Source organism: Trichomycterus rosablanca, chromosome 3 (assembly GCF_030014385.1).
Source record: "Trichomycterus rosablanca isolate fTriRos1 chromosome 3, fTriRos1.hap1, whole genome shotgun sequence".
NCBI lineage: Eukaryota > Metazoa > Chordata > Actinopteri > Siluriformes > Trichomycteridae > Trichomycterus > Trichomycterus rosablanca.
The window spans coordinates 9,579,344-9,597,044 of NC_085990.1; the positions used below are offsets into that span (position 1 = coordinate 9,579,344).

General features: G+C 43.1%; 1 protein-coding gene across 3 annotated transcripts in view; it reads right to left on the reverse strand.

Moving 5' to 3' along the window:
- Window positions 1–17,701, reverse strand: part of cdkal1 (CDK5 regulatory subunit associated protein 1-like 1) — a 350,733-nt gene that overhangs the window by 188,546 nt on the left and 144,486 nt on the right. For all 3 annotated transcript variants that reach the window (XM_062991809.1, XM_062991808.1, XM_062991810.1), the window contains exon 8: window positions 8,333–8,436. In XM_062991809.1, coding sequence (XP_062847879.1) covers window positions 8,333–8,436 — 104 coding nt within the window. The remainder of the gene's footprint in view (window positions 1–8,332; window positions 8,437–17,701) is intronic.

Below are 17,701 nucleotides of genomic sequence, written 5' to 3' on the forward strand. Positions count from 1 at the left end.
TCAACGACCGGCTGGGCGTGTTCGGTTCGGGAATTACGCTCAGTCCAAACTCTCATAACACAAGTACACAGTTGTTTCAGCTCTAACTTTGCTGATCGGGTGGAAAAAGAGGTGGTGCAATTAAGGTTGGGTTCACGTGAGAATTTATATAGTTTAAAAACAAAATAATTTAACTATATATAACATAATTATACAGTGTATCACAAAAGTGAGTACACCCCTCACATTTCTGCAAATATTTCATTATATCTTTTCATGGGACAACACTATAGACATGAAACTTGGATATAACTTAGAGTAGTCAGTGTACAGCTTGTATAGCAGTGTAGATTTACTGTCTTCTGAAAATAACTCAACACACAGCCATTAATGTCTAAATAGCTGGCAACATAAGTCAGTACACCCCACAGTGAACATGTCCAAATTGTGCCCAAATGTGTCGTTGTCCCTCCCTGGTGTCATGTGTCAAGGTCCCAGGTGTGAATGGGGAGCAGGGCTGTTAAATTTGGTGTTTTGGGTACAATTCTCTCATACTGGCCACTGGATATTCAACATGGCACCTCATGGCAAAGAACTCTCTGAGGATGTGAGAAATAGAATTGTTGCTCTCCACAAAGATGGCCTGGGCTATAAGAAGATTGCTAACACCCTGAAACTGAGCTACAGCATGGTGGCCAAGGTCATACAGCGGTTTTCCAGGACAGGTTCCACTCGGAAGAGGCTTCGCCAGGGTCGACCAAAGAAGTTGAGTCAACGTGTTCGGCGTCATATCCAGAGGTTGGCTTTAAAAAATAGACACATGAGTGCTGCCAGCATTGCTGCAGAGAGGTTGAAGACGTGGGAGGTCAGCCTGTCAGTGCTCAGACCATACGCCGCACACTGCATCAACTCGGTCTGCATGGTCGTCATCCCAGAAGGAAGCTGACGCACAAGAAATCCCGCAAACAGTTTGCTGAAGACAAGCAGTCCAAGAACATGGATTACTGGAATGCCCTGTGGTCTGACGAGACCAAGATAAACTTGTTTGGCTCAGATGGTGTCCAGCATGTGTGGCGGCGCCCTGGTGAGAAGTACCGAGACAACTGTATCTTGCCTACAGTCATGCATGGTGGTGGTAGCATCATGGTCTTGGGCTGCATGAGTGTTGCTGGCACTGGGGAGCTGCAGTTCATTGAGGGAAACATGAATTCCAACATGTACTGTGACATTCTGAAACAGAGCATGATCCCCTCCCTTCGAAAACTGGGCCTCATGGCAGTTTTCCAACAGGATAACGACCCCAAACACAACCTCCAAGATGACAACTGCCTTGCTGAGGAAGCTGAAGGTAAAGGTGATGGACTAAACCCAATTGAGCACCTGTGGTGCATCCTCAAGTGGAAGGTGGAGGAGTTCAAGGTGTCTAACATCCACCAGCTCCGTGATGTCATCATGGAGGAGTGGAAGAGGATTCCAGTAGCAACCTGTGCAGCTCTGGTGAATTCCATGCCCAGGAGGGTTAAGGCAGTGCTGGATAATAATGGTGGTCACACAAAATATTGACACTTTGGGCACAATTTGGACATGTTCACTGTGGGGTGTACTCACTTATGTTGCCAGATATTTAGACATTAATGGCTGTGTGTTGAGTTATTTTCAGAAGACAGTAAATCTACACTGCTATACAAGTTGTACACTGACTACTCTAAGTTATATCCAAGTTTTAGTTCTATAGTGTTGTCCCATGAAAAGATATAATAAAATATTTGCAGAAATGTGAGGGGTGTACTCACTTTTGTGATACACTGTATATAGACACAGAGCAGGTATTATTTAGGTGGTGGATCATTCTCAGCACTGCAGTGACACTGACATGGTGGTGGTGTGTTAGTGTGTGTTGTGCTGGTATGAGTGGATCAGACACAGCAGCGCTGCCGGATTTTTTAAAATACCGTGTCCACTCACTGTCCACTCTGTTAGACACTCCTACTTAGTTGGTCCACCTTGTAGATGTAAAGTCAGAGACGATCGCTCATCTATTGCTGCTGTTTGAGTTGGTCATCCTCTAGACCTTCATCAGTGGTCACAGGACGCTGCCCACGGGGCACTGTTGGCTGGATATTTTTAGTTGGTGGACTATTCTCAGTCCAGCAGTAACAGTGAGGTGTTTAGAAACTCCATCAGCATTGCTGTGTCTGATCCACTCATACCAGCAAAACACACACTAACACACCACCACCATGTCAGTGTCACTGCAGTGCTGAGAATGATCCACCACCCAAATAATACCTGCTCTGTGGTGGTCCTGGGAGAGTCCTGACCATTGAAGAACAGGGTGAAAGCAGGCTAAAAACTACAAACTACAAAGTGGAGCTGATAAAATGGACAGTGAGTGTAGAAACAAGGAGGTGGTTTTAATGTTATGTTATATGTAGTGGAGGAATGTGGAGATCAGTGTGTGACTCTCCGTGCACAAGACTGACCTCACGCGCAAATCCACCAATGTACAGGAGAATAAGAAGAGTATGTTGGACAGCCCATGCCGTGCAGGGAGTGTTTGTCTGATGAATACACCCTCCTTGAACGCGATCAGGGTGCCCAGATACAGAAGATTAATTGGCAATGCTAATATTGGGGGAAAAAGGGATAAAATGCATAAAAATTTACATGAAGGTCCAGAGAGCGACACTGAGGAAACCTGCTACAGGACAGATGGTCCGGTTTAGTCAAGAGTCAGGAGAGGTTTTATTGTCATTTCAGCTATATACAAGTACATATCGAAACGAAACAACGTTCCTCCAGGACCAAGGTGCAACAAAAAGTGCAAGACAGTACAGTGCAGTGCAGGTAGACAACATTACAATCAATACAAGAAGGCCTAAAATAAATACAAAAAGACATTTATAAATGTTTAGGTGCGACCCATAAAGGTTTACAGATGTTCTGAAGGAAACAGTGAACCTGCTGATTATTATCAACTTAATATTAATGAAACTATTGCTACAAGTTGGTTGTTCTGTGCACTTGCTGTAGACCAAAACGCAGCTTTAGTAACAGACGTTCATCTGTTCATCTGTTCAGCTGCTCAGCTGCTCGAATTCTGAGAAACGTATGGCAGTGAAACTTGGAACAATGAGCTCTTTGTGCCGAGTTAAATCCAGTCGTTGAGTTCAGTACGGCGGTTTATGGAAAACGAGCCGATTTGCTTAACAACTTATTCATCCATCAGTAAACAAAGTCAAATGAGTCGAGCTAATCATCGTCTATCAACTACTCAGTCAGATCAAGGCAGCATGGTTTCCCAGGGAAACACAGACTGGCAGTGCCAACTGAACACATAAACTGTCCATTGTCATGAAAATCAGCCAAACCTGTGTGTGTGTGTGTGTGTGTGTGTGTGTGTGTGTGTGTGCCTGTATCAAGTTCCTGATCCTTTAATGAACTAGTTTCAGATATTCATTTACCTAGAAGTTAAAACATGCACAGCTCAAGTCAAACTTATACTAACATGGCAGTTTTGCAACAGTCCAGTGACTGAGAGTATATGGTCAAAAGTATTTGGACACCTGACCATGAGCTTGTTGACAATCATATTTGGAAAACAAATGGTATTAAAATAAAGTGACCTCTGTGTGATCTTATCAGCTAGAACAGGGGTGTCAAACTCACGGCCCGTGGGCCAGATCCGGCCCGCCACGTCATTTGATGTGGCCCGCGAGAGCTTAAACGACTGTACGATTGTTGTGATGGTTCGAGTCGTTACAGAGACGCAGTTATAATTTAATGGGACACCTGCGCCTTTAAGCCTTTAACTGTTGACATCGTAGTCATGGCAACTAACTTTGACCTTCGCTGAGAAGCCATGTGACTTTTACGGCAAAAGAACGCGGGTAGTAATGTAAACAATAATAATAAATATAAATAATTATCTTGTAATATATTACCAAAGCATCGTCTGTAAGTAGTGGCGTTTATATTCTCAGTTGTTTGCAAATGTTTAGTGAGTATATCACAGCGTTTTAGTTACAAATTTACCGTAATTAAATACAATCGTTACCGTTACTATAGCAATTAGTATCTTTACACAAAATGCTAACTCGTTAGCGCTATTTTACGTTTGGTTAAATCTCATATTGTACCAGATGTAACACTTCACTACAGCTGTGTGCTTTTACTGTATTAAGTTCTTTATTGTTTGTATTTTTACTTCATTCTGGTGCACACAGTGTATCACACAGCTGGGAAGCAAATAAACCGACTGTATTCTGAAGAGAGCTGTCTGTCTGTCTGTCTGTCTGTCTGTCTAGCTGAGCAAGGGGGATAAACTATTAGTGAGGGCAGAACAATTGTCTTAAAATACACTGTAGAATCCTACATTAACTGCATCTCTCAAAATGCAGGCTGATTTTGTGACCTGCAAAGTGACACATCCTGCCAGTAGATGATGTTAAGAAATATTTACACATGATCCCAAAATGTACAAGAAGATAAGTAAGAGAATTAAGCATAAGGAGGAAATTTAATGAAAATGAAAACAAGTTTGTGCTTCAGGAAGAGAAAACAGTGCGTCTCTTGTGTTATGAGGCCGCGTCTGTGGTAAAGGAGGACAATATAAATGCAGAATTCAGCCTCCAAGAAAAACAGCAGACTGCAATCACAGCAGGATACGTTACAATCGGCCTTTTGAGGGCCACAATAATGCTGATGTGGCCCTCGGTGAAAATGAGTTTGACACCCCTGAGCTAGAACAACAGTCACTCTTCTGAGAAGGCTTCTCACGAGAAGTAAGTCTGTAGGAATTTGGGCCCATTTAGTCAAAAGTGCATTTGTATGGCTGGACACTGTTGGTCAAGAAAGCCTCAGTTGATGTTACAGTTTATTTCAGAGCTGTTCAGTGAGGCTGAGGTCAGGAGTTTCTTTAAATTAAGCATTTCATCATGTCTTTATAGAGCTTGCTTTGTGCACAGGGGGCAGTCATGCTGGACCCGGTAAGGACCATCCCTAAACTGTTGCTGCAAAGTTGGATGCAAATAATTTCCCTTATATAAATGATTTATTACACCTGTTAGGAACTGAAGTGGCTGAAACATATATATATATATATATAAATTCAATATTTAGAAGGGGTGTCCAAATACTTTTGTCCATAGAGTGACACTGTGCACAGTCAAGCAGGCTTTACATCACAGTGGGTTTGTAAAGCTCACATGGTCAGAACATTACAGTTTGGCCGAAGTTTATTGCTGATCATATAGACCAAAAACGACCTTGATTGGGGGGGTTTCTGGTACGACAGTCTTAAACCGATGCTGACGTGAAGCCAGCTTGACTGCGAACAGTATCACTCATGTACAGCAGCGAAAGCAACGTTCATAACGGCATAGCATGGCAAGTTTGGTGTTGTGGAACTCCAATGGCCTGCACATGGCCCTGAAAGTGGCCTTCCCCAAACTGTTGGCTGAAACGACTTCTGTATACTGTGTTACCTGCTGATCCACAGGTCTGCAGCTACACAGCATTTACACTAGATGAGGTTTTATTCACACCAGGTGTGTTTGTGTGTGTGTGTGTGTGTGTGTGTGTGTGTGTGTGTACTTCATTTAGTGATGTTTACATTCTACATCCAGGTGCTGCTGAACAAAGCTTAAAGAGCAAACACACACACACACACACACACACACACACACACACACACACACACACACACACACACACACAGCTTAAAACTCAGAAATATTAAGTGTGTGCGTGCAAGAACGTACAGTTGTAATTTGGTTTGCAATATCAAAACCAAAATTGACACACGGGTGGCAAAGTGGTCTGTTATGCTGTGTTAGAAACTCAGCTGTGCTATCAACCCGCCGGGCCTTTAAACAGACATGATTGGTGATGTCTGAGGGGGTGGCCAAAGCCCTGCGATCCAGGAGATTCTTGTCTTGAGCTGAGTGTGTCCCGATGGAACCGGGCCCACAGCAATCCTGACCAGGATGAAGTAAATGATGAAAATGGGTAATAAAGAGAAAAAAATGTTCCTATTGCAAATACTGTACGTATAAACGTTATGTACTTGATTCATGTATGATTCATCTACAGCTTAATTTAAATGACTCACCAAAGTGATTCACTTGAAATGTGATCTAACTTATTTATCTAACTGTGTGGAACCGGGCACACAGCAATCCTGATCAGGATGAAGTAAATGATGAAAATGGGTAATAAAGAGAAACATTTCTCCCTTTGCAAATTGTATGTATTAATTTTATGTACTTTATGCATGAAAAGCACATGAGGTGATTCATCTACAGCTTGATTCAAATGACTCACCAAAGTGATTCACCTGAAATGTAATCTAACTGGAGGGATCTGATTCATCACAGATTCATTTAAAGCACATGATTCATCAATAAAAGGATGTGTGATTTCATTTTCTTTACATGTTATCTACCACTCGTAATCCTGGTCAGGGCTGCGGTGGGTCTGATTCACACAGAAACGCTAGGCGCAGGGCGTCAATCCATTTGATTCATGATTCATTAGAGACATGATTCTTCTAAACAGATCTGATTTATCTAAATCCTCTTTAATGTGGTGCATTAATTTAACTAATTGGAGACACGAACCACCTGATTCATTCAACACACGATTCGTCTGCTTCATGAAACATGACTGATATCATTCAAAAGATTCACAAAGTTTGATTCATCATTTAATTATCTTCATTCAGGATACTTTCATTCCTATTCAACTGATTTATCTGAACCACAAGGATTAGATTCAGTCAAGTTGTGATTCCTCGAATTCATTACAGATTGATTTATGTATTTTGATTATTTGATTCAATCAAGATGATTCACTTGATTCGTCAGCGTTTCGCAATACGCTGGTGATGCGGAAGCCAATAACATTAAGCCAGAAGTAAACGATGTCTTGCACGTCCCTAGAATACTGTACATCCATGCAGTTCTCTCACATCCATGTCCCGGACCTCCCACAAACAACCGTGAGGAACGGAAAACGCCTCAACAGATCAGAACGGTTCGAACACAAAGTCGGTGTGTTTACACTGAGTGTGGGTTCCTCTTCTCTCTATCTGTTGATCATTTCTTCCTTCTGCTGGGTACTTCTCTGTTTCTCTTCCCTCTGCTGTTGGTACACATCCACATACTGTACCATACAGCATCAAACAGGAAGTACACACGGAAAACATCACACGCATACTTCCATGGGTCCCAGAAACATGAACTGACCGACCTATGACACACTTATGGGGCTCAGAGGTCACAAACGTAGGGCAGTTGTAGCCTAGTGGTTAGGGTACTAGTCAACTAAACAAAGGGTCGCTGGATCAAGCCCACCACTGTCAGGTTGCTACTGTTGGGCCATTAAACAAGGCCCTTAACACAGTACTGTACACTGATCAGGCAAAACATTAAAACCACCTCTTTGTTTCTACACTCACTGTCCATTTACTTACCACATAGAAGCACTTTGTAGTTCTACAATTACTGACTGTAGTATATCTGTTTCTCTGCATGCCTCATTAGCCCCCTTTCATGCTGTTCTTCAATGGTCAGGACCCCCACAGGACCACCACAGAGCAGGTATTATTTAGGTGGTGGATCATTCTCAGCACTGCAGTGACACTGACATGGTGGTGGTGTGTTAGTGTGTGTTGTGCTGGTATGAGTGGATCAGACACAGCAGCGCTGCTGGAGTTTTTAAACACCTCACTGTCACTGCTGGACTGAGAATAGTCCACCAACCAAAAATATCCAGCCAACAGCGCCCCGTCTCTGACTTTACATCTACAAGGTGGACCAACTAGGTAGGAGTGTCTAATAGAGTGGACAGTGAGTGGACATGGTGTTTAAAAACTCCAGCAGCGCTGCTGTGTCTGATCCAGTCATACCAGCACAACACACACTAACACACCACCACCATGTCAGTGTCACTGCAGTTCACTGGAGTTCAACCAAATGTGTTGGTTTCTGGCCTACACTTGACTTCACAGGTCTGAGGTCAGAACATTTGAATTTGTTCATTCATCTGTACCGAGCATCCAACACACACACACACACACACACACACACACACACACTCACACACACTCACACACACACACACAAACAAACACACACACACGGTCTCAAACACTCTCACACACTCACACAACACAGACATAGTTTGCAAAGTATTTCAACCCAGCCACCCACACTTCTGCACAGCCCGAGGAAAAGCAAGCAGTCGATCAGTCTTGGCTGATGTTCTCTCTTCATATCTGGCGGCCAGTGAGAAACGAGACGCAGGACCGCTGCGGCGAGCCAGAGAATAAATCAAAGCAAGAGAGACTCACCCTGGAAGGACTGCCTGGCTCTTTCCACCAGTTCCTCGATGGGGTAGCTGGCCAGGTCTCCTCTAGCATGCTTGGTTTTGCAGTACGTGCAGGCGTTCAGACAGCTGATGGAGAGAAAGGAAACACATCAGCTTATCCACAGCTTTTACCACACAGTACAAGCCAAAATCGTTCTCTTTTATTATTATCATCATTATTTATTATGATTTTACACACTTTTATTTAGTTACTCGTCACACAAGATTCATTTGTTCACGTCTTTAATATCAAACACAGTCATGGACAATTTTGTATCTCTAAATCACCTCACTTGCACGTCTTTAGACTGTGGTATGAAAACTGGAGCTCCCGGAGGTAACCCACACAGACATGGGGAGAACATGCATCTCCAAACAGAAGTGGAGTGACCTGGAGTGCTTCACATGGGAATCAAACCCAGGACCTTCTTGCTGTGAGGCGACAGTGCTACCCACCAAGCCACCGTTCCACCCTTATTATTATTATTATTATAATTATTATTGTATAGTAACAAGGAGGAAGACTGGCACTGGTGGGGCTCAAACTGTTAACCTTCTGATTAACAGGCCAGTATCTGAACTGTTAAACTGCCACAATACACAACACGAACTGCACTGTGACTGGCACTGAATCATGGACTGCTGTTTGAGTTGGTCATCTTAGACCTTCATCAGTGGTCACAGGACGCTGCCCACCGGGCACTGTTGGCTGGGTATTTTTAATTGGTGGACTATTCTCAGTCCAGCAGTGACAGTGAGGTGTTTAAAAACTCCAGCAGCGCTGCTGTGTCTGATCCACTCATACCAGCACAACACACACTAACACACCACCACAATGTCAGTGTTACTGCAGTGCTGAGAATGATCCACCACCCAAATAATAACTGCTCTGTGGTGGTCCTGTGAGAGTCCTGACCATTGAAGAACAGCATGAAAGGGGGCTAACAAAGCATGTAGAGAAATAGATGGAATACAGTCAGTAATTGTAGAATTACAAAGTGCTTCTATATGGTAAGTGGAGCTGATAAAATGGACAGTGAGTGTAGAAACAAGGAGGTGGTTTTAATGTTATGGATAATCGGTGTAATTAAATAAATAAATGAATAAAAAGTGGAGATACAAACACGTGCTTCCATCAAGGACGTCACTGCTTGTTTTAGCAAGATACTGCCACGCCTCATTCTGTACATCCAACAAAAAGTAGCTTTGTCGTCCAACAGTGCAGGTGCTAGATCAGCCAGCCTGCAGTCCAAACATCTCAGGCATTACAAAGCACAATATATGACAACAGAAACCCCAGACGGTTTAGATAGGAGCATTTCGATTCTATCGATTGCAAGCCAGGCCTTCCCAAATTCCCACAGACACACTTAAAATCTAAAAAGCCTTCCCAGAAGACTGGAGAACATCAAGAGTATGGTCAGGAAATACTATATAAATATAAATTGTGCACCAATGAATGTAATTCATCCTAATAACTATAAAAACAACATTTTTAGATGATGTTAGCACACTGTAAATATGCGAAACCAGGTTGGGATATTAGCCGTTCCGTCAAAGGATGGATTCTTATAAAATTATGATGAATACACAAGAGCCAGTTCCTCCTGGCAATTCATTATTAGCAACATTAGCATTTCAGGACAAATCTTCCTTTATGTTATTCAAAACTGGAAAAGCCTGAGGATGTGTATGTGTGAAGCAAACTCCTCCACAGACTGATAATAAACAAGCTAACTGCAATATTATGCTAATGCACACGCTCATACATCATGTCCAAAATGTTATGCGCAACACTAATGACTGAAAAACCTCCAGGACCCCTCACATCCACCCCCCACCCAAAAAAAAATCCAGACGGACCCTTTTTCTTTAAAATGTTCCATTGTGCCCGGACGGTGTGGTGTGGTGCGGTGTGGTATGTCCGGCCACGCTCGGTTAGCTCCACTATCTTCTGTAATGCTTCTTTAAAAAGACAAGCCAGTTGGATAAATGGGTCTTTGTGGAAGCTGTAGGCGTCTCTTCTTGACATGAGACGCTCTTTAATGGGGACCATCTATCTCGCAGCACTTTCCCAAATTAAACCGAGCATTAAAAGATGGAAGATGGGTCACATGACCGACGCCTGGAGAAAATAGGCACAGATGAGGCTGTTGTAACGCACGCACATACACAAGATGCCCCCCGGTCTGACAAGGGGCAGCAGTCGGGGTATGATTTAATGTAATTTAGAGAGGCAAAGTAGATCAGACTCGTAAAACCAACCACATCCAACCAAAAGCTCGGGCGGATTACAGCTGTGTCACGGTCAGAGCTTCTTTACAGCACATATCACCTAATGAAGCAGTTCCTGCCGTGCCCTTTTCCACTGACAGAGCCAGAACTGATCCTCATTTGCTAAAGCAGTAAGGCTTAGTCCACGCTACATGATAAAAATTCTGACTTACTGCAGAGTGATGTGTCACGCACTGATACAGGGTTTAATGTTACACAGTTTATCAGTTCCCAACACAGAGCCAGAACTGTAAAACTGTATTAATACAAAACATGGATGAGATCTGGTCTGGGTGGACATGAGAAATAGTCAATACTAGTTCTACAGGTTGCCTGTGATACGTCATATGAAATACATTATATAGCAAAAAGTATTTGGACATCTGACCATGAGCTTGTTGGACATCCCATTTCAAAACGAAAGAGTATTAACACAGAGTGACCAGTATAAGACATTTTAGGACAAAAAGATGGACAGATGGATGGATGAACGGACAAAAGTAAGTAGAGTAGAATAAAAATGATTGGCAACCCAACTGTGTTTACACATAAGACAACAATATAAAAACATATCAGCCAAAGTATTAAAACCACCTCCCCCTCCATTTCATCAGCTCCACTTACCATATAGAAGCGCTTTGTAGTACAATTACTGACTGCAGTCCATCTGTTTCTCTGCATGCTTTGTTAGCCCCTTTCACCCTGTTCTTCAATGTTCAGGACCCCCACAGGACCACTACAGAGCAGGTATTATTTAGGTGGTGGATCATTCTCAGCACTGCAGTGACAATGACATGGTGGTGGTGTGTTAGTGTGTGTTGTGCTGGTATGAGTGGATCAGACACAGAAATGCTGATGGAGTTTTTAAACACCTCACTGTCACTGATGGACTGAGAATAGCCCACCAACCACAAACATCCAGCCACTGATGAAGGTCTAGAAGATGACCAACTCAAACAGCAGCAATAGATGAGCGATCGTCTCTGACTTTACATCTACAAGGTGGACCAACTAGGTAGGAGTGTCTAACAGAGTGGACAGTGAGTGGACACGGTATTTAAAAACTCCAGCAGCGCTGCTGTGTCTGATCCACTCATACCAGCACAACACACACTAACACACCACCACCATGTAAGTGTCACTGCAGTGCTGAGAATGATCCACCACCTAAATAATACCTGCTCTGTAGTGGTCCTGACCATTGAAGAACAGCGTGAAAGGGGGTAAACAAAGCATGCAGAGATGCACTACAGTCAGTAATTGTAGAACTACAAAGTGCTTCTATATGGTAAGTGGAGCTGATAAAATGGACAGTGAGAGTATACAGCAGCTATATACAAAATCATATAACTACAGTCACTCATAAGCCTGAGACGGCTTCTCACAAGACTTAAGTATGTCTGTGGGAATTTGTGCCCATTAAGTCCAACAAACATTTGTATGGCTGGACACTAATGAGGTCAAGAAAGCCTCAATTGATGTTATAGTTCATTCCAAAGCTGTTCAGTGGGGCTGAGGTCAGTACTCTGTGCAAGACAGAGGAACGGTCATACTGGAACAGGAAAGGGCCTTCCCTAAACTGTTGCTGCAAAGTTCAGAGCATATTATTTTCTGAATATAATGAATGTTTTAAACCTGTTAACAGATGTGGCTGAAACGCATTCATTCTAAAGTTAGAAGGGTCTAGTCCATATAGTGTACATTAAAAGAAAAATCATGTATTCATTTTGAACTCGGTGACACTGAACTGCAGCCTCAGTTTCGATCAGGAGCTTTGAAGAACATCTCGGCCCAGGTCGACACCTGCGGTGACTAATTTCTTAATGACTTTCTTTGCAAGCGGCGCATTTCCTTCAGTCATTAATTACGCGGGACGACGCAAAAGGACAATATGCTTTACGGCGACTCCGAAGGACGAGGAGGGGGGCGGTGGGGGGATTCTGGTGAACGCTAACCTCACAGATTTCTCGCCCGTGCTAATTCAGCAGACTTCAAGACAACACAGGAGTCCCGCAGGCTCCCGCAGACATGAACTTCGGAATGAAATTATGATGTTGTATGGGAGGGAACAAATGTGGGGTTTTGGGAGAAGACAAATGGACCTGCTAGACTGATGATAAGGGTCTACTCCTTTGTGGAAGTGTGGATTTGGGGGTCTGTGTGGGGCTAAACTGAGAGCCACGGTTTGTTTGTTCCTTTGTTTCGTCCGTGTGATGAAAAACAAACTTCATTTAAGCTTGACGTTGCTGGTATATGTCCATGTGAGAGCTCGCTTGACTGTGGACAGTCATGCTTGTGTTCCTCGTTCTTCTCATTTATGGAATACTTTTTTTCAGAGGTTCCTTTATGACATTTAACCATCAGGACCAAATGATCCATGTTCACCACTTCCACCAATCAGCCATAACATTAAAACCACCTTCTTGTTTCTACACTCACTGTCCATTTGATCAGCTCCACTTACCATATAGAAGCACTTTGTAGTTCTACAATTACTGACTGTAGTCCATCTGTTTCTCTGCATGCTTTGTTAGCCCCCTTTCACCCTGTTCTTCAATGGTCAGTACTCTCCCATGACCACCACAGGACCACTACAGAGCAGGTATTATTTGGGTGGTGGATGATTCTCAGCACTGCAGTGACACTGACATGGTGGTGGTGTGTTAGTGTGTGTTGTGCTGGTATGAGTGGAAAAGACACAGCAGCGTTGATGGAATTTTTAAACACCTCACTGTCACTGCTGGACTGAGAATAGTCTACAAACCAAAAACATCCAGCCAACAGCACCCTGTGGGCAGCGTCCTGTGATGAAGGTCTAGAAGATGACCAACTCAAACAGCAGCAATAGATGAGCGATCGTCTCTGACTTTACATCTACAAGATGGACCAACTAGGTAGGAGTGTCTAATAGAGTGGGCAGTGAGTGGACACGGTATTTAAAAACTCCAGCAGCGCTGCTGTGTCTGATCCACTCACTCCAGCACAACACACACTAACACACCACCACCATGTCAGTGTCACTGCAGTGCTGAGAATCATCCACCACCCAAATAATACCTGCTCTGTGGTGGTCCTGTGGGGGTCCTGACCATTGAAGAACAGGGTGAAAGCAGGTTAAAAAAGTATGTAGAGAAATAGACGGACTACAGTCAGTAATTGTAGAACTACAAAGTGCTTCTATATGGTAAGTGGAGATGATAAAATGGACAGTGAGTGTAGAAACAAGGAGGTGGTTTTAATGTTATGGCTGATCAGTGTATATTCACTCCAAATGTGTGCATGTATACTATAGTATACTGCAGGTCTTTCCAAACCCTGCGAGGGTCACGAGCCAAGTGAAACAATAATAATTTAATAAACAAATTTTAACTGGCACATATACGCGAAATGAACTTGTACACAACTGCCTCCTTGTGGACGCTTTATGTTACATCTTGTAATCCACAGTGGGACCAGATCGCCACCAACTTCATTAATTAAGTATATTTCGTTTTGATGCAGTGTTTGTGTTGCCTTGGTTGCGGTAAAAATCATGGACAAAATGCGGGTTGCTTGATAAAAAGTTTGAAAAACCCTGGTAGACTGATCAATAAAGCCAAAAGTATGTGGACATCACATTTATTAACATGTGGATTGATATGTAATTCCTACTTTTATGACTATAACATCTAGTACTTCTCTGGTAAGACCGTCTACAAGATTGTGGAACATATCTGTGGGAAGTAATGCTCATTATTTAAAAAGGTCAGGCACTGATCCACAAAGTTGAATTGGACACAGAAACAAATCCCAACAACACTGCTGCACCTGCTACACTCATACCAGAACACCACACAGCGCTGTGTTATTACAATGTTAGTGTAAGTTCAGTGCTGAAAATGGTCCACAGGATAAGCATCATCTGGTCAGCGGGAGTCCTATGAGGGTCCCCATTCATTATTCAATAAATAAGTGTTTACAGATGGGCTACAGTCAGTAATTGCATACCTAAAAGTACTACATATTAGATACTGCATATACCCAACCCTTCTCCATTCCTCCCAGCTTCCAAAAATCTGCCTCTAGATGGACTGGCAATCCATTATGGACTATATGTTACGTGTGCAGGGGTGCAGGGTTCCATGTGAGGGTATAACAACCTTCCCCTTTCCCTTTTATCTAACTCCAAAACAATGCAGAACCCTTGATTCGGTCAGCCAGCGGCAAAACAAAAGGTGAGTCCGCCAGATCAGCAGGACAATGAGATGAATCCGAGTCACGGCTGGGAGTTAAGCGCCCGGTTAGGGAGATTACGGGGGCTTAGAGAATCACCTTCAGCTTCAGCGCTCAGCCCAGATAGCCTTAATGAGCTTTAACAAGCTTAATCATCAGATCAACTCAAGCCTATCAGGATTGATTACGGCGTCCCGTGGAGACCTGAAGGAGGAGACGTCGGGACACACAGACGTGATGTTCTCAGCAGGTCGCTCCCTCCGTATCTTTAACCTGCACTTCTTTTTCCTCCAGTTAGTCATTTTTTCATTCTTTTAAACAATCTCGACACAAAGAGAAGCCAAGAGGCCAAGAAATACTGTGTTGCTTTTACTTTGGAAACGTATGTTATTAATTTAATAAGCTAACAGATACTGGAAAGAGACGCCATTAAAAAGCCTGCTCGGCTAGACGCGAGATCATAAGTGAGACGTCCTGACAAAAAGTCCTGAGACATGTGAAGACAATCAGTCCGGGATCTCATTTATCCAAGTGCATGTCTCACAAGTGTACACGTGGTGATAAAAAATACAAAACTGAGTAAAATCCAACTGATAGCCAAAAGTATGTGGACACCTGACCATGAGATTTTTGGACACCCCATTTCAAAACCATGTGCACTCGTATGGCACCCAGGCTGAGACTGGATAAAAAGAGCATGATGTTTGTTTGTTTATTAGGATTTTAACGTCATGTTTTACACTTTGGTTACATTCATGACAGGAACGATAGTTACTCATTACACAAGATTCATCAGTACACAAGGTTATATCAAACAGTCATGGACAATTTTGTGTCTCCAATTCACCTCACTTGCATGTCTTGGACTGTGGGAGGAAACCGGAGCACCCGGAAGAAACCCACACGGACACGGGGAGAACATGAAAGGAAACTCCACACAGAAAGGACGCGGATCAAACCCAGGACCTTCTTGCTGTGAGGCGACCGTGCTACCCACTTAACCACCGTGCCACCCCAACAGAGCATGAAGCTGCCATGTCAAGACTGAACGTCTGGGTTAAGAGTCTTGCCCAAGGGCCCAACAGTGACTAAATGGCAGAGTTGGGATTTAAACTCTCAACCTGTCAATTGATAGCCCAAAGCTCTACCCACTAGGCTACCACTGTCTCTGCAACAGTGACTCCTGATGTCCTGAGGTCTTAGTGAGAATCCACCGCTTGCTGGTGTAAAGTAGTGGCAGAGGAATAGTAACAGGGGAATGGAAATGACTAAATTGTCAGGGTGGGGGGGAGTATGACAATAAAATGCACGGAGGGAAGCTTGGAGCTTCACATCACCATGTGCTAAATCGGGTTCTTGCTAATCGCTAATGTTAGTTTCTCCGCCCACAGCACGGCATAGTAAAGCTTGCTTGCCTGTGGACAGTGTCAACCACGTTCCAGCACCTTATAATTCATGAGCTGTTTTATTGGTTCTTGGATTACATTTAACCTTCCAGAGATTTCCTCTGTATACGATGACAGTTTGGGTTGTCTTCCACCAACCTTGGTAAAAACCACTGTTCCATGTATTTTTCAGTCAAACGTTTGTCTCTTGATCTCAACCCTGACACCAAATTCTCAGACCTGCTAGAACTGATTCTTTACACTCTAATCACTCCTGAACCAGACTGCATACACAAACTCGGCTCCTGCGCTGCCCGGTCCCCTGCTGGAGTCCTCACAGGAGTGCAGGTGCTCACTGAAGGTCTCGCTGCTTCCCAATACATCATCTTTCATAAACTCACTTACAGATAATTCATCTGATCCTTCATTACTCACTGCATGAAAAAAAATCAATCAGCTCAATTAAATCAGGAGAAGTGCCGCTCTAACAAAGTTTCACCGCATTTCATTTATTAGGGGGTGTGAGGTGGGGTTGAGGAGGTGGGGGGAGGGTGATCTTAATTATCCTCAACACCACAATAAAAGAAAGTTTGAGTTCAACACATGCATGTGGAAACTCGGCACAGTAACAACTGTAAAAGGTTCCACAACAGAACCAGCAATGAAGATCGCTTGGTGAGATCATTAGCACCATGAAAGAACCAAAACAGAACACTGAAAGTACTATAACAGTACCATGAAAGAACCAAAACAGAACCCTGAAAGTACTATAACAGTACCATGAAAGAACCAAAACAGAACCCTGAAAGTACTATAACAGTACCATGATAGAACCATGACAGAACCAAAACAAAACCATGATAGCACTATAACAGCACCACAACAGAACCATGATAGAGCCAAAACAGAACCATGATAGCACTATAACAGCACCACAACAGAACCATGATAGAGCCAAAACAGAACCATGATAGAAGCAAAACAGAAACATGATAGAAGCAAAACAGAAACATGATAGTACTATAACAGCACCACAACAGAACCATGATAGAACCATGATAGAACCAAAACAGAACCATGACAGTACTATAACAGCACCATAACAGTACCATGATAGAACCAAAACAAAACCATGATGGTACTCTAACAGCACCACAACAGAACCATGATAAAACCATAATAGAACCAAAACAGAACCATGATAGTACTTTAACAGCACCATAACAGCACCATGATAGAACCAAACCAGAACCATGATAGTACTATAAGAGCACCATGATAGAACCAAAAGAGAACCATGATAGAACCAAAACAGAACGATGATAGTACTTGAGCACCATAACAGCACAATGATAGAACCAAAACAGCACCATGATAGAACCAAAATAGAACCATGATAGCACTATAACAGCACCATGACGGAACCAAAACAGAACCATGATAGCACTATAACAGCACCATAACAGCACCATGACAGAACC